The 22,215-nt window shown below is 39.8% G+C and overlaps 1 protein-coding gene across 1 annotated transcript in view; it reads right to left on the bottom strand.

Moving 5' to 3' along the window:
* LOC128736015 (uncharacterized) overlaps positions 1-15,782 on the bottom strand; it is a 78,909-nt gene extending 63,127 nt beyond the window's left edge. The window contains exon 1 of the mRNA XM_053830500.1: positions 15,674-15,782. Coding sequence (XP_053686475.1) covers positions 15,674-15,782 — 109 coding nt within the window. The remainder of the gene's footprint in view (positions 1-15,673) is intronic.
* Between the last annotated feature and the right edge of the window lie 6,433 nt (positions 15,783-22,215).

The raw sequence follows: 22,215 nt of genomic DNA on the forward strand, positions 1-22,215 counted from the left end.
CGATTAAGCACGATATCTTCTCAAACTTTTCACGCACTGCGAGCCTATCTAGCTAATCTAATCTGGGAAAGAAAGCTACTTTAAGGTACACTGTGCTAAATAATTTCACGACTCAAAATCTACCTCAAAAAATACACCGCGGCGCTAAACGAAAATTGTAACCGATCCTATCTTTTCCACGATCCAAGACAAAGTGATCGAGTCAAGCTTAGTTTCCCTCAGATAAATGATAATCATAGAAATCTTCGGTTCCGGAACTACGTAATCATTTACGAAATGTTTACGACAGTTCTACCGAACAAGTTGGTTGAAGGAGCCGTCCCCTTAAAGTATCCCCAAAGCATTGATTTCTTACATCCGAAGTTCAGATTCGACCGAACCGTTTCTCTTTGAAATCCCGAAACAAAAATTCTTCCTCATGCTTTCCCCTTTTCCTAGGCCAGTGCCGAACAAGGGTTAACTCATTTACTCCCATATCAAGCTTTCAACCCGTCACCGAGTTCTAGTGGGCGCGTAACTCAACTTTTAGACCGGCGCTCATGCGCAAGGTGCTCAATGGCACTCACTCACTCTCTTGAGAGTGTGAGATTAAATATCCAAAAAGCTTTCATTCGAAGCAAGCCGAGGGGTTGCTCGATGAAATAATCGTAACAGTAGTAATATTTAAAATTTTTGATTCTAAATTAATTCTAAATAGTGGTAATGCTACAATGTAAGTAGTTTTGGAGGCAAGTTTTTTTCTTTGGTGAATTGAGACCCCTTCCTCTTTAGAAAGCAAGTTATGACCCATCTCCCCTTTAAGAGGGTGGCCTTCCATACAAATGAAATGCAAATTTCCTCTTATCTCGAGAACTAATCAAGCAAATGGAACCAAATTTGGCATGTGGGAGTTTTAGATGGCAGAAATTTTTCCTATGGTGAATTACGACCCCTTCTCCTTTTAAGAGGGGGGGCTCCCATACCAAAGAAATACAAATGTCCTTATAATTTGAGTACTAATCAAGCCAACGGAACCAAATTTAGCATGTAGGAGATTTTTGAGTCTTGAATTTATTTTATGATAGTTAGAGACCTCTCACCCCTGTGGTAGGGGGATATGGACTCTCATACAAATAAAACAGAAATTTTTGCGAAACTCACAAACTAATCGAACTCGAGAAATTCGAGACTCTTCCATAAAACATTAATCAATAACAAGACCACAAAAACTATCTATACACTCGAGTCTTTTTTTAGACGGTTTGTTTTTTTCGATTACTCAAGAACGGTGCAATTTAGGGACCATTTACAAAATACGTGACGAATGTCGGGCCTCTCCCAAACGTATTGAGAAATAAATGAATGGTCCCTAAATAGCCCCGTTCTCAATATTCGAAACAACAAACCATGTAAAAAAAGTGCTTGAGTGTAGTAACACTAGATCATTGAGGACGAGACGGTCGCGAGTGTTGCCGGTGACCCGCCGTCGGAAGCACCGCCCACTGTTGGGAGGCAACTCCCCGCAGAAATCACAGGTTTAATTATTTTCCTAGGTCTACCTGGATTCCTGCAACGAGCGACAGCGAGTAAGTAGAGGATCGCGAAATGGTACTTTCCACAAAAAAGTTTCCCGTGAAATGGTACATTCCGCTTAAGGTCTTTCGCAAAATGATATTCGGCGTAATGTTGTACAACCATGGCGAATATTACTATCCGCTTTCTGGCTATGCAATGAGGGGACAGGGGAGTTGTTTCCTACTTTACTGTGAGGAAAAATTGCAAATTTGTATATTAAACTACCCATTCCAGCCTTAACGTAAGCAGCAAATCAGCGCATCTGGCATTTTATACTGCACGTTATTGTATGATATCTTTTTGACTGCATAGGTGTTGTAAATTGGCATCCAAAATTGTATTCAATTCTTCGAGTTGGTAATTAGCTGTAAATTAGCATTGTCAGCGCTATAAGAAGGTTATCAATAAAGTAGCTGTATATTTTGCCAAAACAGCATTTAAGTAGCATTTAAGGCGACTTAAATTCTTATTGGCCTATATTTGAATAGCATTGGTGATGCTTATTGGTTACCTGGGATGCTTTCATAGTTACGTAACTGCCAAAATGAATCATCTAAGGTTGAACTCCTCAGAAATTTGGAAAACTCGAGATTGTGACAAAGATCATCCGAGATTCATGATTTATGTACAACACAGGTTAATTTGTGGCAATACGAAGTTTGTCGGGTCAGCTAGTCTATGCCTATAAAAATGGATTTCTGTCTGTCTGCCCGTATGTTCCTTATAGAATCGAAAACTACTGAACCGATCGGCGTGAAAATTTGCATGTAGAGGTTTTTGGTGCTAGGGAAGGTTCTCTCGATGGCAAAAGACCCCTCCCCCCACTAAGAGGGGGGGCTCCCATACAAATCTATGCCTATAAAAAAGGATTTCTGTCTGTCTGTCCGTATGTTCCTTTTAGAATCGAAAACTACTGAACCGATCGGCGTGAAAATTTGCATGTAGGGGTTTTTGGGGCTACGGAAGGTTCTCTAGAAGGCAAAAGTCACCTACCTCCACTAAGAGGGGGGGTTCCTATACAAATCTATGCAAAAAAAAAATTCTGTCTGCTTTATGTTCCTTATAGAATCGAAAACTATTGAACCGATCGGCGTGAAAATTTGCATGTAGGGGTTTTTGGTGCCAGGCAAGGTTCGTATGATGGTTAGAGACCCCTCCTTCCACTAAGAGGGGGGCTCCCATACAAATGAAACACAAATTTCTGCATAACTCGAGCACTAATCAAGCAAATGGAAGAAAATTTGACTTGTGGGTGTTTTTGGAGACAAGATTTTTTTCCCACGGTGAACTGAAACCTCTCCCCACTTTAGGAGGGGGGGCTCCCATACAAATGAAATACAAATTTCCTCATAACTCGAAAAGTAATCAAGCAAATGGAACCAAATTTGGCATGTGGGGGGTTTTGGAGAATGGATTTTTTTAATGATGGTTTGAGACCCCTCACCCCTGTGGTAGCATACCACACTAGCATACAAATAAAACAGAAATTTTTGCGTAACTCAAAAACTAATCGAACTCCAGAAATTTTAGACTCTTTCATAAAACATTAATCAATAAAAAGACCACCAAAAACTATCAATAGTAACATTAGATAATTCAGCGCGAGACGGCCACAGGCCGCGAGTGTTGCCGGTGACCTGCCGTCGGAAGCGACGGCCGCTGCGGGGGCAGCCCCCCGTAGAGATCACCTCTATCTAGGTTTATTTATTTTCCTAGATCTACTGACCTCTATTACTTTCCTTCAGTTGGGTCACCCCTGCGAAATGGTACTTTCTACGAAAAGATTTTCCGCGAAATGGTACATCCCGCGAAAGGTTTTTCGCGAAATGGTATTCTGCGAAACTCTATATTCCGCGTTATGGTCAACCGATAATTGGTGTTCCGCAAAATGGTATTCGGCGAAATGGTTTGTAATGATGGCGAATATTTAAATGCTATCCGCTTTATTTTATCAGGCTAAGCAATGGGGGGAGTTGTTTTCTACTTTACTGTGAGGAAAATTTGTATATTAAAACACCTATGAGCTCCCCAGAAACTTGCAAACTCAAGATTGTGAGAAAGGTCATCCGAGATTCACGATTTATGTACAACACAGTTTAATTTGTGGCAATACGAAGTTTGTCGGGTCAGCTAGTAATCGTATATATAAAAATGGATTTCTGTCTGTCTGTCGGGATGTTCCATATAGAATCAAAAACTACTGAATCAATCGGCATGAAAATTTGCATGTAGAGGCTTTTGGGGCCAGGAAAGGTTTCAGTGATGGTTAGAGACCCCTCCCCCCACTAAGAGGGGGGGGCTCGCATACAAATGAAACACAAATTTATGGATAACACGAGTACTAATCAAGCAAACAGAACAAAATTTGGCATGTGGGTGTCTTTGGTGACAAGACTTTATTCTACGATAAATTGAGACGCCTCCCCTCTTTAGAAGGAAAATTATGACTCCTCTCCCCTTTAAGAGGGGGGGGCTTCCATACAAATGAAATTCAAATTTCCTCATAAATCGAGAACTCATCAAGCAAATGGAACCAAATTTGGCATGTGAAGGTTTTCGAGGGCAAGAATATTTTCTATGGTGAAATAGAACCCCTCCCCACTTTAAGAGGGGGGCTCCTGTACAAATGAAAAACAAATTTCCTCATAACTCGAGAACTAATCAAGCAATTGGAACCAAATTTGGCATGTGAAAGTTTTCTAGGGCAAGAATATTTTCTATGGTGAATTGGGACCCTTCCCACTTTAGAAGGGGGGGCTCCTATACAAATGAAATACAAATTTCCTCATAACTCGAGAACTAATCAAGCAAATGAAACCAAATTTAGCATGTGGGTATTTTTGTAGGCAAGAATATATTCTATGATGAATTAGGACCCCTCCCCACTTTAGGAGGGGGGGCTCCTATACAAATGAAAAACAAATTTCCTCATAACTCGAGAATTATTCTATCAAATGGAACCAAATTAGACATGTAAGTGGTTTTGGAGGTGAGATTTTTTTCTATGGTGAATTAAGACCCCTCTCCTCTTTAGAAAGCGAGTTATGACCCATCTACCCTTTAAGAGGGGAGGCTTCCATACAAATGAAATACAAATTTCCTTATAACTTGAGTACTAATCAGGCAAATGGAACCAAATTTGGCATGTGGGGCTTTTAGGGGGCAGACATTTTTTCTATGATGAATCAAGACCCCTCCCCTGTTTAGGAGGGGGAGCTCCCATACAAATGAAATTCAAACTTCCTTATAACTTGAGAACTAATCAAGCAAATGGAACCAAATTTAGCATGTGGGAGATTTTGGAGTCTTCAATTTATTTTATGATAGTTAGAGACTTCTCACACCTGTGGTAGGGGGACATGGACTCTCATACAAATAAAAAAGAAATTTTTGCAAAAACTAATCTAACACAAGACCACAATAACTATCTATAGTAACACTAAATCATTCAGGATGAGACGGCCGCGAGTGTTGCCGGCGACCCGCCTTTGGAAGCGCCGCCCACTGGGGGGAGGCAACTCCCCGCAAAAATCACTACTGTCTAGATTTATTTGTTTTCCTAGGTCTACCTGGGTTTCCTGGAACGAGCGACAGCGAGTAAGGAGAGGATCGCGAAATGGTGCTTTCCACGAAAAAGTTTTCCGTGGTACATTCTGCTTAAGGTTTTTCGCAAAATGATATTCGGCGAAATGTTGTACAATCATGGCGAATATTACTATCCGCTTTCTGGCTATGCAATGAGGGGATAGGGGAGTCGTTTTCTACTTTACTGTGAGGAAAAATTGCAAATTTGTATATTAAACTACCCATTCCTGATAACTAATAAGCATTAACATAAGCTGCAAATCAGCATATCTGGCATTTTATACTGCACGTTTTTGTGTATTAGCTTTTTGACTGCAAAGGTGTTATAAATTGGCATCCAAAATTGTATTCATATTCTTCGTGTCGGTAATTAGCTGTAAATTAGCATTGTCAGCACTATAAGAAGGTTATCAGTAAAGCAGCTGTATATTTTGCCAAAATAGCATTTAAGTAGCATTTAAGGCGACTTAAATGCTTATTGGCCTACATTTGAATGGAATTGGTGATGCTTATTGGTTACCTGGGATGCTTTCATAGTTACGTAACTGCCAAAATGAATCATCTAAGGTTGAACTCCTCAGAAACTTGCAAAACTCAAGATTGTGACAAAGATCAAGATTCATGATTTATGTACAACACAAATTAATTTGTGGCAATACGAAGTTTGTCGGGCCAGCTAGGAATATATAAAAAGTTGTCTTATATCGAAACATGAATTATATCGTTTTTGAATTATTAACTATTGTTTGAACTATTAGTTTCTTACAATTTTTAAGGTTATTTTAAAATAATGAACATCTTCATATAATATATAATCATATAAGACAAAAATTGTCTTATATCGAATTGTTTTATCTGGAGGTCTTATATCGAGGGATCCCTGTAGTTTTATTACAAATTTGTGAAATTGAATGCCAAAGAAGTGATTAAAGCAGGGTAGTGGAGGTAGTGGGCGCAGTTTTCACGCACGCCAAACGTCATCAAATCAGTTAGTCCAAAGATTAGTCGCGACCCGTACGTTCCATAGGGAACTTGCCAAGGAAGTCAAAATTTCCGAAAAATCCATGCAAAGAATCAACAAAATAGACTTGTACTCATCCTTCAGAACTAGAGTGAAACATTAGGTAAAAGAACTACGAGTGGCCTGATAATCCTGTTCTCTGATGCAAAGCTGTTCAGCAACAACTACATGGATCGGTTCATTTCTCCGAAGAAATTTGAGGTTATTCCAAAACAAGTGAAGTTTCAGCTCTAAAGCAAACATCTGACTGGTGTCGTGACGTTTGGCTTGGTAGCGCCCAGCTATCATCCAGTGTGTCAAGAACAAAACTAGTCGAACGAATTATACTCGTACTGGGTAAATATGCGGGGAATTACAAAGTTGGATGAGCGCAACAAAACTTGATATTAGACTACAAAATATCAGATGGCCTTGTTGCGTAATTGGTTGAACCAACACGCTTCACCGGAGATGGAAAGCGGTGATTACGACTCTCATCTTGGCTTAGTTAAGCTCTAAGATCAAGTCTTAGAACAAGATTTTTCATTTAACACATGAAGCATTTACTCTTCCGGGAAAAGGCAAATTGATAAATATTTAGGAAAGTCGAGTTTCCTGGTCGCGGCTCAAGAATGCTAAAAACTGCAATTTATATCACTAGGACTAGACGATGAGTAATTCTCGTTGAAACGGGGCCGCTATTCGCCAAGGAACCTGACAGTTTAAAAAAGTTGAAAATTCATGTATTCAAAATTTTATGGAATTCTGGGACTCTGGCTCAAATCTGTATGATAATGCACAAAATAAATTCGCTCCCTATAGTCCAATTAATGCTGCACCATTGCACGAAACACGTCATAAAAGCATCAACGTATGAAATCCAACCAGAAAAACAGTTTATTTCGACAACCTGAAATCGTAACGTGACGTGACAAAATAAAAAAACAACCTCATAAAATTGGGAGTAAACAAAATTGAGGGTAGATAAAATCGTAGAAAAACAAAATGGGGTTACCAATGTATTTATATGTAGTATTTATAGTATTTCTTTAGAATTTATTATATTTATTTCCATAGTCTTTGGATGTTCATTCTTTCACATGTACATGAAAAAATACATAATGCTCACTATGCCACTTTGGATATAAACCAATTCGCACAGTTTCAGCAAGAATATCAAAGACCAATTTACACAATTCACAATGAAAAATTGAATTTAATTATCTAATACACAAGACCTGCCAAAACCACCATTTACCTATGTGCATGCTCTTACTGTGCTGGGTGTCGTCAGAAGTCACAATGGGTAACTTTATTCCATTTATTATTTTCTAGTCTATTAATTTTCATACGCATTTTGCTCTTTCACATTCTCCGAGGGCAAATTTCCTTCTGTAGAATTCACATTATTTCCCATGGCTTCGCTGCTTCAGACTTGACTTCTCGGCATTTTCATTCTCCTGCAGGAGTACCAATGTCTACCGTTCTTATAGAAAACAAATATAAATTGTTGTCCGGATGGAGATACGGATGAGAAAGCAATATGAGAAATGTAGACCAAAATGCTTTGAGTTGTGGGATGTCTGCACGTAGACTACGCATTCTTGTAATCGTCTTCATAACACCCTTTCTCACATTCCCGGAGCACCAAAGCCGTCGTCAGACGTCCGGCATTTTGGCTTTGGATTATTGAAGTTGACAAGCTTGAAAGAACAGCTTCAAACGACAGAATATAATTTATTCACTGTCAACTCTGACACTTCATGCATAATATGTGCACACAAACATCGTAACCAATAGCAGAATTGCTTGCATTGCTTTCAATGACGGCTAGGAAAACTACAGTGGCTTGCTGGAGCCACATGATGTTTGTATGTGATGACTAAAATAAGTGAGAAGTACAATCCCCATGCAATTTATCTAGTTGTCAAAGTTATTTATTTTAAAACATTGGCATTTGCACTTTACCCTCTGTTTTACTTTATCAGTAAGGATTTTATTCCAATATTGAATACCATTCCATGTTATTCTCTTCTACCAGCTTTCAATAATGTTTAATTGGAAAATGGATTAGTCAGAACAACGGAATGTAAACACTGATAAAAGATGAATGATAATGGCAAGTAAATTAAATCTATTGAAATAACAATAGGCGAATATGGTATTGATGTTACTTCAGCGTCTGGTCGACATTGTATACGTATATTCTTTAGGTGAGCTATAGTTTTTATTTTAATGTCACAATTTATTTTGTATCATATACAGCTTTATACAGTCAGATATAAGTTAAAATAGGACTGTTCACAACGAGATTTCTACAACCGTTAAATAATGCGATGAAAGATATTCACCCGCATTTTATCAATGCCAACCAGTTTCATATTACTTAAAGCTTTCCCCGCGAAAGCCAATATTCAATAAGATTCAAATCTGACGCATTTTCATTACATCTCGGTATGAAACCATAATGAGACATAATCTAATGTGAATGAACAGCGAGACGTAGGTCTGATGTCAAAGGAAACCCCAAACTATGCTTTCTCTGCAATAAATTATGTAACTGTCATTGTCAGCAGAAACGAACCCAGATATACGGTTTGTTATGCTACATCTACTGTTTATTTGACTTGGAAATTATTTTCCGCAGGAAAGAAGCGCAACTTTCTGTGCTTCTTTCCATTATCTGTCGTGGGAGTGCTCGCGAATGTAGACAAAATATGTAATATGAGGCAAAATACGCGAACAGTCGCCAGAAGCATGTGCCAATTGCAACTTGTTAATGTAATCATAACCGTCATGGAAAGCATCTGGGTTGAATGTACGATATGGTCTAGCCGGCAATTTTCCGCACGTAATCATTTGGAGAAGACACAACTGAATCCCTGCACTTCGAAGACAAAAAACAGATTTCGTTTTAGTTACATAATTAATGGGATAGGCTGGTAGTTCCTGGGCGCCGTCGAGTATTTAACTGCTGCGATGCTAAAAGCTTTCTCTTCGAATCCATGGTGATACAAGAGACAATACCGGGGAACGTGATGTAATTCCGTGTGATTCCACTTGTTTCCAACGAGATGCGCACACTCTTTGCCCTATGTAGAATTCTTACAGCATTGATTCCAATGAAGACTGCTTTATGCCACACCTAATTTCAAATTAAATTGAAAGCTTTCATCAACTCTGAACCAGCCAGTATGTCATCCGAATCAGTTCCGAAATACGCCGAATGTGTAGCACACATCCTTTCTTTCACATACTTAATCAAAGGATTGCTAATTGAAACGCATCTTGCGTTAGTTATCCCTAGCTGCGTTCAATAAGGAAGGCATTTTCCAATTGACTAACTAAAAATCATCAGTAAGACTGCAGAAACAGCAAGTTAGCCCTCTAACGGGCAACATCGTAAAAACGATGCGATCATGCTGGTGACATTTTTTTCACACACAAAGCGCACTCAAAAGTAGCTCAAATTTCAATTTTCATGCCAAAATAATTATCTGGAGGAACACCAGGTAGGAAATAGTCCAATTTCTCTTGTTCTTGTTTTTCATATCTAACGCTCTATCCAAATATTTTTCCAATTCGATATATATTACAAAATTGAAATAAGGCACGTAAAATACTTAGAAAAATTCTGAGGTAAATCATTTTGTTCGAGATGTCCTATCTTCTTCAAAAGTAAAAAAGGGAAAATTCGCGCAATATTTTTATTGCGCAGTTTGCGCAACCCGTAAAGCATAAAGCAAAGATCCTTGATATTTTCTTGGAAAGTGGAGTGAATCATGTTCGGGAGTGGAAAATAGAGTGAATCAATTTTATTGCAATCATTTTCAGGTGACTTTCGACAATAAAATGCAAATTAAATCCTAATCAAATTTATTGTACTACACATAGCAAACCAATTTGGTGCAGGGAAAGTTCAAGCACTTTGAGTAGCTACAATTTTTTTGAATAAATTGTTTTGTTGTTTAAGTTAGTTTTTTGAAAAAAGTTTTGTTGTAGCTATTGTATTTACGGTGCTACAATGCTGTTAGCTCATTAGTAGCTCAGTTAACGTCCACTGTTACTCTGCTTCACTACCCTACCCTGCTAATTCTACGCTAAACCAGAAATGGCGCTCTGCCGAAATCCTAGATTTTTTGCGAAATATGTGTTAGGAACATATCGGCGGAAATGTTTCAATCCACAATACTCAACCATTGTGCTGATTAACGTTTAATATTTTGTCAAGATCAATTCGATGACTTTAGACTTAGGTTGGTAAACCGCTGGATAATGCGTAAAACAAACCGCATAGTGGTTCTCAGCCTCTTATCCAGTAACTCCTAATCCTACCTCCTCGTAGTACCGTGCCGAAATACGAGGAACCCTAGCGGAGATCGGGTAACCAACCCCGGTGGAAACTAAGGTTGTATACTGACAGGGAAGAGGGAATCATCGTCCTCGTGTCAGCGTGGGACGCTAAACAATACTGTCACGATGGTCCTCCGGCGACACAGGGGGTTGGCGCAGATCTTACAAGCCATCCGTAAAACATACGAGTACAGGAAGAAAATAATGTAAATAAGGATCGGAACACTCGGCATAGACCAAGGTAACGAAAAAGGACTAACGATTGGATGCTTGGAACATGGAACTGCAAGTCTCTCAATTTTCTGGAAAGTACACGCACCCTTTACGACTTGTTGAGGGCCCGCAAGTTCGACATTGTAGCACTGCAGGATGTTTGCTGGAAGGAGTCTACGGTACATTCATACAGAAATGGATACACCATTTACCAGACAATACACACGAGCTGGGACGAGCTTTTATTGTGACGGGCGACATGCAAAAGCGTTTGATTGGGAGGTGCCCAATCGACAGCCGTACGTGCATGTTGAGGTTTAGAGGCCGTTTCTTCAACATTAGCAGTATCAACGTGCATAGCCCACACCTAAGAAGTGACGGATATTATCGACTTTAGAACCCATTGTGGCGTAAACATCGATTCTGACCACTGCCTTTTGATGGTTAAAGTGCGCCAAATTCCGTTGTTACCAACATTCCGTAGCGTCGCCCGCCACGGAACGACTCAAGATACCTAAGGTCACTACTGAGTGTGCACAACGCCTTGATGGTGCGCTGCCGGGTGAGGGAGAGCTATGCGGAGCTCCTCTCAAGGACTGCTGGGATAGCGTTAAAGCATCCATCAACGGCGCAGTAGAAGGGCCCATTGGATTTACTGAGAGGAGTCGACATAACAACTGGTTCGACGAGTGATGCGAGAGGATGTTAGATGAGAAGAATACAGGGCTGGTATCGATGCTGCAGCAGGGAACCCGTCAAAACGTGGAACGATATAGACAAAAATGAAAAAAATGAATGAAAAGTGCCACCTGGAAGAAATGGAGTGCGAGGACATGAAAGAGCTGTATCGTTCTCAGGAAACATGTAAATTTACAAGAAATTGAAAGTATCCTACAAAGGCTTTGCGCCGCGAGCCGAAACATGTCGAGATAAAGACGGAAGGATCTTGTCGGATGAACTCAAGCAGCTCAAGAACAACAAGGCAACTGGCAAAAATGACTTCGCTGCAGACCTTATCAAGATGGACCCGCATAGTTTGGCTACCTTTCTACACCGGCTGATAGTCAGAATCTGGAAAACAGAGCAGCTACCGGAGGAGTAGAAGAAGGGAGTAATATACCCAATATACACGAAGGGCGACAAGTTTTAATGTGAAAACTATCGAGCGATCACCATTAACTTTTTCAGATCATCTTAAGCCGTGTATCGCCACTTGCAAGTAGATTCGTAGGAAGTTATCATGCCGGAGTTGTAGACGGGCGATCGACAACGGACCAAATCTATGTGCTGCAGCAGATCTTCCAAAAGCGCCGCGAATACCAAGTCCCTACGCACCACCTTTTCATAGATCTTAAGGCCGGCTGCGATGCTATCAACCGTGAAGAGCTACGGAAAATTATGAATAAAAACCGCTTTCCCGGGAAGCTGACAAGATTGAAAGGCCACGATGTATGGTGTGTGAGGATTTGATAACGCACCCAAGCCCGTTTGAAACACATCCCCTGCGTCGACAAGGCGATGGTATGTCCTGTCTCATGTTCAACATCGCGCTGTAGGGTATTACGAAACGTGCGGGTTTTAGCATATGGGGCACGATCTTCAATAAATCTAACGATTTTTCCTGTTTTGTTGACGCCGTGAACATTGTCGGACGGACGTTCCAGGCGGTTATTGAGCAGAATACCAAACTGAAACGCGAAGCAGTAAAGGTTGGATTACTGGTGATTACGTCTTAAACCGAGTACCTGTTAGCAGGAGGAGCCGAGCGCGATCGAGCTCGCATAGGCAATAGTGTGGTAATCGATGGGGAGTTCAAGGCGGTGGACGAATTCATATACATCGGATAACAACTGCAGCAGAGAAATACGCAGACGTATTCTTGCCGAAAGTAAGCTGCATAGCATGCACGAGTTTGGCAGAAGGCTAGAGAGAAGCCTGCCGACTCAAAAAAGCTAATCATGCGCGGAGCAGTATGATGCACAGTGGTCCAAAAAGCGAAATACGTGATCGTATGATATTGCGCGAAAACGAAAAGCTTTTCGCATATAATGTCTTTGGGAACATTTCTTGGTATAACAAGCCCCTTCTTGTGAGAGAAATCTTTGGGTGATTAATTTCCTTGAAAGTGAGATACGAAATTTATTTTCTCGTATATTCGAGATACAGGTTTGGTACTTTTGGCAAAGTTGTAGTAAATATCAATACAAAAAACTTTGTCAAAGACACCATACTTGTATCTTTTCATGGAAATTGTCTATGAAGCGTTATTCGTGGACAAACCCTTTAAAACAGTTTTTAAACCCTGACTTATTCTGGTCAACTTTTACATGTTCATAGTGTTCTAGAAAGTTGTTTATTTTGCTAAAATAAACGTTTTTGTAGAACATTATTATACGCGATTTTCTTAAGTCTTGGAGATTTTGAGCATTTTTGATGAGAAATAGTACTACTTTGAGCTTCAATATTTCCTAAGGTGACAAATGGCGGCATATCAAACAACTCGCACTTAAAAGTACGTTGTAGCATTGTAGCGAAGGCCGTTAGCATAAAGGCAGGTATCTGCGACAACTCGACAGCTAACACACTATAGTATCTTACGTACGTGCGTCTAATACGGCAGTCGCGCTACACGCGTGAACGCTAAAGAACCTGCCGGACCACGAGGAGATGGGACATAGAAGCTGCTGGATAAGAGGCTGAGAACCACTTTGGAGTATATTTTATACCTGCGGGTCGGCGAGGCACCGAAAGTACGTATTATTCGTCCGATCAACAAATAGGTCTTGAATTATATGTTTCGTTTGTGTGATTTTTCAAGCCTATGATTGCAACCTAATTTAAAAGCCGTTCAAATGTTTTAGCAAAAAATTCAATTATATTTTATAATATACTTCAACTGCCATTAAAAGTTCCTGGCATTAGTCGTAAATAACCTCCAAATCTTTCTCTTAGTAACGCTACTTACGCCTCGTTTAGACAAGATCTTCATTTTTCTTGTTTATAATATTCGGAAAGACCCATACATTTTTTTAAAAACTTTTTTTTCGATATAAATTACATACCTTACGTTATATCTACACGATTTTTTTTTAACAGTGGAAATATTACTCAATCAGATTACTGATAGATTCGATTGTTAAATTAGATTAGATATTATTAGATAAAATATTATGGGTTTAACTCAACTAGGTGCTCAGGGTTTAGAGCGGCCAACATGAAATAAAGAAAACTAAATTCGTAAGATGAGCAAAAACGTTTCAAACGTCGCCTGTACCACCATGTAGAATGTGTCACATGGAATAACAATACGTTGGGAGGCTCAATTATATTATTCTCAGGTCGAATATTTTATCAGGGCCGTGGAATGTCACTTTGTTAAGTTTTAGAACCGGCTTCTAGCAACTTTAAATCAAAATTTTTTGAAAAACCGGCAAAAAAATTGAAGCTATTGAATTCATATAACTTACAACACAAGCTTCTCCAATTTATTGTCATCATAAATACATATTGTTATTCATATAAATTTAATTAATACGCAAACAAAAGGATCGAAAATACTTCGTTTGAAATATGCATATATGTATATATGCCTGTTCACGTGGCCGTTTATTTCAATCATTTTGTTGTTCACGTCTCTTACCACTGATTTATGACCAACAAACGACAGTATGGTTTACATTTAATTATGGAAAAAGCGTACAGGATTATTTACTTGGAATAACACAAAATCAGCTGCGAACAAATGAATGCACTTGATTGATGTCATCGGTATCAGCACCAAAACCTAATGATCTACATCGGGACGAAAATTGAAGTCCGAGTTCTGGTTCGATCCGTTCGAGTTAAAAATCCAAACGAATATTCTAAATCTCGTTTTGATCCGGTCCGATTCAGTTTCGTCCCGGTTCCAGGCCAAAAGGCCTGAAAATCGACCTTCGGAACAAACTGATGAAATTTACCCGATGTCAACTACTACTTATATACAATTTAGTGGTTTGGATATCCAGTTTTCTACGGTTACACTCTCAGGCAACTGGATATAATAATTAGGTTATTTCCGTACGGAACAACTCTAGATAGAATTAACAAAAGGGCGAATGTCGCAAATGTAAACAAAACGGGCGTTATTTATTTTTTTCTGGACCAGCATAGGAAAATCAACCCTCACTCGGTTTGTTTACGCTTGTTACATTCGCCCTTTTGTTAATTCTATCTTCAACTACTGTTTGATGATAGTATCATTGTGAAGCTGTACGTAATTTTAATTTCAAGACAATTGAGTTTTCCCCTAAACAAAGTCAGTGAAATAATCAAAAGTTATTTTAGAGTGACATCCTTATTATTATTCTATTTTCTACTATTACAATAGTATACACTCAAGTCTTTTTTACACGGTTTGTTTTTTTCGATTACTCGAAAACGGTGCAGCTAGGCAACTATTTACAATCTACGTGAGGAATGTCGAGCTACTCCCAAATGTATTGAGAAATAAATTAATGGTCTCTAAGTTACCCCGTTCTTAATACTCAAAACACTAAACCGTGTAAAAAAAGTACTTGAGTGTACACTGAAGTCGCTTTTTACGCGGTTTGTTTTTTACACGACAATTTTAACGCGAATTTCAGAATTTACGCGATTTTGATTTACGCGGAAGGTATCCTTCGCGTGAAAAGCCGCTTGAGTGTAATTAGATTGGAAATGTCTTTTACTCATAAAGTCTGTAAACAACACCATTCATAGATGATAGTGTGCCGATCGTTTGTCAACCCACTATTGCTTTGCTTGTTAGGAATTTTTTTTTCTACTTTCTTCATTGTTCAGAAAATTGTAATTAAAAGATATCTATAAAATTCTAAATGAAAATATGAAATGAAATATTTATAAAGCACAAACCTAAAATTTAAAAAATCAATAAACTCTGCATCACAATTTTTTGTTTGTATATAAAAGTTTGTTTTCCATACATACCGGTTTTCAGCAACGGCATTCCTTGTAGAACACACAGCACTATGATCCAGCTTTGAAATAGGCAGTTCAAGTTTCGCGATAATCTCAATTGAAAAACAATATTTATCATAATTCAATCTTTTATATAGCACCTTCACTGCGATTTTTCTTATTCTGTTCCGAATGTCAGGACGCGTTATTGCACAATTCAAAACTTTATTAGGTTTCCAGCAAACCAAAAATGTATTTGTTATATCCAACACTGAAATATAACTCATAACACTTTTTACATTTTTTCCTCAACTAGGCCCTGAGATTGGATTAACAACGCTATATTTCGTTTTAGTCCTGCTCCGAGCAACATCAGCCAAAAGTAATCGTTTTATCATTTTAATTTTATCCTGGATACACTTTGCTTGACCACGTTAGTTCCTATATTTGCGAAAAGAGATGAACGGATTATTTTTGTTTTTATGATACTGCTACTGTTGTACATAGTGTACACAGTTTACTGGTAAATGGCGAGATCGGTCGAAGCCAACAACGGTGCCTTCGTAGTTTACTAGTCTAGTCGACCAGTCTTTATCTTTGCTCTGTAATCACATAAAGCTTGGTAAACTAACATAGCCGACGAACCATGGACTGGCGTCCAAGGAACAAAATATAAAGCACGATTTATCGTCGAAAAATCTTGTTCAAATTTCGTTGGCATTGTTACTCGGCCAAATTACAACGATTTGGAATCACAAGATGTGTTGATTTCTGTTCCATTGAGCAAACTTGTCTACAGGGTGCGTCAGATAAAACTGTCAAATTTCTATTTGAATTTGCCGCTTCACCAAAAAGAGACTCATTTTAAACGGTAAATGAAAAGAGTAGCTTCCAGAGCCCAAATGATTTTGAACATAGTCACGCGCCGGCTAATCTTGGAATTTGAATGACAACTGACTCTTTGAAAATTTTTTGGTCTGAAGGAATTTGTCATTTAAACGACAGCGTTTATTCGATATTCCAAATTTGGATTCACCCTGTATTTTGCAAGAATATACGATGCACATGGTCAATTGACAGAATAAAGCGAAACGTTCTTTGCTCTTCGGTCAGATGTACATAAAATGGCATCAAGAAATATTTACGGCAAATAAAATGTACGCAGTAGCATGGATTGCTCGCGATTCATGGATAATTGGATACAACTCGTAAGAATTGCTTGCTATACAGAGAGTCTTAATTTTACCATATTTATTCTCTGTGACCAAAACAGTGGAAAAAGTGGGTTTGCCAGTAATAGTGTTAGAACGATGTTCGTCATTTTTTCGGCTATTTTGCAATTATTTACTAATATCAGATATTGTAAAATTACTCTCTAGAAATACGTCTACGATTTGGTTGACTTGTTACTTCCAAATTGCAATGTCTTTTTATTGACTTACTTTGAGAATCATGACTTTAACTCCACTATAGGAACACTATAGTATAGTATAGCAATTATATTACAATACAATATCGCAAGAACATTACCGCTATTAATAAAAAACGGCACGTTGCTCAATTTTTTTATTTATTCATTTATATTTTCATTAGAACACCGAAATTTTTTGGTCAACTAGGAAAAAATTGTTTTATTTGGTCATTACATGGTCAGTTCTCAAAAGTTCAAAGGTTTACCTAAATCTGTGATCCACATGACCTAGGAGAAAAATTAGGTACAGATCCGGTTATAATTGGCTCTCGTTAAAGCTTGGTTCGATCCGCGTATCCCCCAGCTTGGGTACAGAAGAACGTTACACAAACTTAATAAGCGTTGCTTCAATGATCCTCCCTTACCTAATTTTCCGCTCTATTCCCTTCACGTCTTGCCTCTGCTGAGATACTAGGCCGTATGAATAAAAGAGTTAGTGCAAACGCTCCAATAAGATTTACACGGAAAAGGGAAAGCAAACTGTTTTATACATACGGCCTACTTTCAATGAGGAGAACATGCTGCTCAAGCCACAAGTACTGAGGTGTTGATCAGGACAATTTTTTGCAACGCTTTCTTATACCGTTCCCTCCGTCGATTGTAAAAAACTATCGTCATAAAAAATTAATTAAATGTCTGACCTCATTACAAAAGTCAAGACCTCATGTTAGTCTATGGTTTTACTAAAACACGGATGCAACTAACCTACTTCTATTGATCAAGCAGTTGGATTGTGTTACATCGTTAAGAGACTTGAAGGTGACCATGAATTGCACACTTTGCTTCAACGAACACATCACTACTTTTTTTAACCTTTTCACTCCTATCCCGAATGTGGAGCTCTTAGCAGATACCATGGGGACGAAAAAGGCACCTATTCCTGATGGGATACCGAACGAGACGTTGAAGCCGGTGACATCCTGATATGTTCAGATAGACACATCCAAACTGCCTAGAAATATGTGAATTTCCTGACAAATGGAGAATACAAAGGTACTGCTACCATCCCTCATCGTACGGACCTAGCTGTCTACTTGGCACATTGAAGAAGTTATTAGAGCGGGTAATCCTAAACTGTCTAACGCCTGTTATGTACAGCAAGTCCGCGCTGGCAAAGACTCAGTATGGATTCCGCAAAGGGACGTCCACCGTCAATGCCATCAAGTCATCCACAGAGAGGGTCAAGAAGCTAATGAGGCAAAAGAGGCGGAATAACAGATATTGTGCCATAGTCACGATTGATGTCAAAAACGCTATGAACAGCGCTAATTGAGAAGCGAACGCCCTTGCGCTGCAAAAGATGAGGGTGCCGGATCCGTGCCGGAAGGTTGCTTAGAAGCTACTTTGAGAACCGGACGCAAGTGTACGACACGACTGAAGGAAAAAGTACAATGTGACCGCGGGAGTTCTACCGGCTACGATTCTTGACTCCACGATGATATCATCGTGAAATCCTAACAGTTTCTTCTTCTTTCGTAGGCAAAAGCCGGAGTGGCTCTTGCCGTATGAAGAATTCCTCTCCATTGTACTCGGTCCTGGGCTAGTCGTCACCAATTAGCTGCGCGTCTCGACGCACGTAAGTCGGCTTCAACCTGGTCGAGCCATTTGGCACGTTAAGCCCCTCTATTCCTAGTGCCAGTGGGGTTTTTGAAGCTAACGGATTTCACTGCACAGTCGTCCAATATTCTTGCGACGTGGTCGGCCCACCGCAGTCCGCCCAACTTTCGCCTGGTGTACGATGGGAATCTCTCCAGGTAGTGCCTGCAACTTTTGGTTCATACGCCTACGCCACTCTCCGCTATCCGTTTGTACTCCGCCAAAAATAATTCGCAACACCTTTCGTTCAAACGTGGGAAGTGCAAGTATGTCTTCCGTGAGCAAAGTTCCTGTCTCAAGGCCGTAGAGAAATACCAGTCCGATTAGCGCTTTGTATATTGTCAACTTTGTGCGGAGGCGTATGCTCCTTGATCGAAGCGTCTTGCGAAGGGAAAAGTATGCTCGATTTCCAGCTTGAATGCGTCGTTGAATCTCCTCGTATTATTATCGGCGGGGACCAGAGATCCCAAATATACGAATTCATCAACCACTTCTAGTTCACTGCCGTCAAAAGTCACTGTCTGTGGGAGACAAACGTTGTTTTCTCTGAAGCCGCTTCTTACCATATATTTGGTTTTCGACGCATTGATTTGTAACCTAATCCTTTTAGCTTCCGTTTTTAGTCTGGCCGTGCTAAGCTTTCTGGTAATGAGGTCGAGATCGCCTACGAAGGCTAGGAGTGGGCTACTCTTGCTGAAGATCTTACCTCTCGTTTCGGTGCCTGCCGCTGGATCATACCTTTAATAGCGATATTGAATAACATACAGGACACTCTGCGCGCAGGGCTGTCCTCACTGAGTGCATCTATTTTGCTTTTTTAACTGTAACACCTCAACCACGCAAAATTCGAAAATGTTACGTATGGGGCGTTTATAAAGTCAATTATTATCCTCAAGATTGCTGAACTAAGTATTGCTCTATCTTAAGTAATTCACACTGTAGTAAGTAAGTTCACACTGGGCGGTGCCCCAAGAGCGCTCTCTGCGCACCACCCAGTGTGAAGTGAGAGAGTGCCGTAAATACTTAAGATAGAGCAATACTGAGTTCAGCAATCTTATGTATAATAATTGACTCTATAAATGACCCATACATAACATTTTCGAATTTTGCTTGGCAGAGGTGTTACAGTTAAATAATCAAAATAGGTGCACTGAGCAGGGAAGCGACATATAATTCTGTGTTTTTGGTTGGAAAAATCTGACAATCAGTACGGCGAGGAAAAATATCTGTGCAAAAATCTGTCCAATGTAAAACAATGAGAGTGAAAGAGATAGAGAGTCATTTTGCTGACTATTTCCGTCTCTTTCACTCTCATGTAAAAGCTCAAAAATCTGTTTAATCTGTGTAATTTGGCGAAAATCTGTATTCTATGCATACAGATTCTGTGCAGGCGATTTCTTTCAAATCTGTTAAACACGGAATAATCTGTGCATGTGGTAACCCTGGCACTGAGTGCAGGACAGCTCTGTCTGTGCGATTCGAAAAGACTCGAGAGTGTTCCCAAAATGCGCACGTAGCACATCACTCGCTCCAGGGTAGCTTTGATCAGCCGCGTCAGTTTGTTAAAATTTAGTATTCTACTAAGACGCTTCGAAAACGATTGGTACGATCAACGATTGGTACACCATAAGACCGAAGCTAAGGTATTCTGCAACTGCAAGGCGGCATTAGAGACCAAGATTACGGGTGGGGAAACAAGTTATTGTTTGTAAACGTAATGTCAAATACTTAGGTGTCATGGTAGACAACCGGAGAATTTCGCCAGTCACGTAAATTATGCATGTGGAATGGCGTCAACGACGGTTGCTGCGTTATCCAAAATTACGTCAAATGGTTATAGACCTAGCAGCAGTAAAGACGTATGATGGCCAACGTAGTCATGTCGGTGCTGGGGTATGGTGACCGGCTTGCACCTCAGCACTGGGCAGCAAAGTGTTCAGAGAATCCGCATCACTTGCGCCATATCGCATGTTCTTGCACCATATCGCTAGATGCGAAAGGTGTCATTGCGGGCATACTTTCTATACGTATACTCCTAAAAGAGGATGCCGAGTGCCATAGATAGATAAATGTCAGAAGTATTCGAGATAGAGTTAGGCCGGACTCTTAAAGTAGATAGCAGGAAGAATGGAATAACGTCGAGCACAGAAGATGAACCCATACGCTGATCTAAAATATCTCGTTTTGAATCGGCAAAAGGCATGGGAAGATAAACTTTTACCTGATACAATTTTTGCCAGGCCAAGGGTGTTTTAAGAGGTACCGATATGGCTGTGATGGCTCACTTTTCTGTCCCGTTTGTACTGCAGCCGAGGAAAATCTGAAGCATATGATGTTTCACTGCTCGCGTCTTGAAGCCGCTCGGCGCGAGATGCTTACCGTCGTTGCGTTGGAATAGACACCATGTAGAGAACGTCTGCAAAGCAGCGCCCGTGAAGCGCCGTTGATAAAGAGGTGACAGACGTCATGACTGAGTTGTAACGGCAAAACGGGCGCAACGATAGGGCTTGATATAACTTAGCTAGGATCAGCTATAGCCCCGAATAGGCAAGTAGGGCTTAGGTGAAGGTCGCTGCAGTTAGGGCATGTAGTACACGGGTAGAAATTTGATCTCCATAATGCGAAAAATGACTCATGATTTCAAGAATCTAGTGCATTTTCATGTTATGAATATACACCATGAATAATATTCATGATTTCATACTTTTCTTTATCGTAACGCAATCTAAGCGTTACTATTTTGCGCGCAAGATATTGAAATCATGAATCATTCAACTTGGGACCATGAATTAAATTCCTGGCAAGTGGAATTTTACTCATGATTTTTGGACAAAAATCTTGAAATCATGAACGGGAGCTCCCAACCTCAGTCTTTTGACAGCAATTGGTTTGTTTACATGGTGTTATAATTTGAATTGAAATTTCTATGTTCGCCCGGCAGATAATAATTAAATTGTTTAGTTTTTATTGAAGGAAAAGTGATTCGCATGCATTATAAATCAATCTATACAGTCATCTTTCACGAAAACTCAAATCGAAACCGCGGGATTTGACAAAATGTATGTAAACAAACCATCCAGTGGCAAGTGATAATAGAATGAAGTCATCACATTTTCCAGAAAGCTGAGCCCGTTCGCTTTTGACTACAAGCTGTCAAATACGCCATTACGTCGTGAAAACTGCGTCAAGGATCTGGGGATACTGCTCGACTCTAAACTTACATTCAAACAGCACATCGCGTACATCGTGGACAAAGCCTGCAGAAACCTCGGATTCATTATGCGCATCGGCAAGAACTTCAACGATGTTTACTGCTTGAAAGCTCTTTATTGTGCATTAGTCCGCTCCAACCTTGAATACTGTGCTCCAGTTTGGAGCCCATACTATCAAAATGGAGTTAGCCGAATCGAGTCAGTGCAGCGGAGATTCATTCGTTTTGCTCTTCGGAAACTTCCGTGGAATAACCCTTTCCAGCTGCCAAGCTACGAACAACGCTGTAAGCTCA

This window comes from Sabethes cyaneus, chromosome 2, assembly GCF_943734655.1.
Source record: "Sabethes cyaneus chromosome 2, idSabCyanKW18_F2, whole genome shotgun sequence".
NCBI classification, from domain to species: domain Eukaryota; kingdom Metazoa; phylum Arthropoda; class Insecta; order Diptera; family Culicidae; genus Sabethes; species Sabethes cyaneus.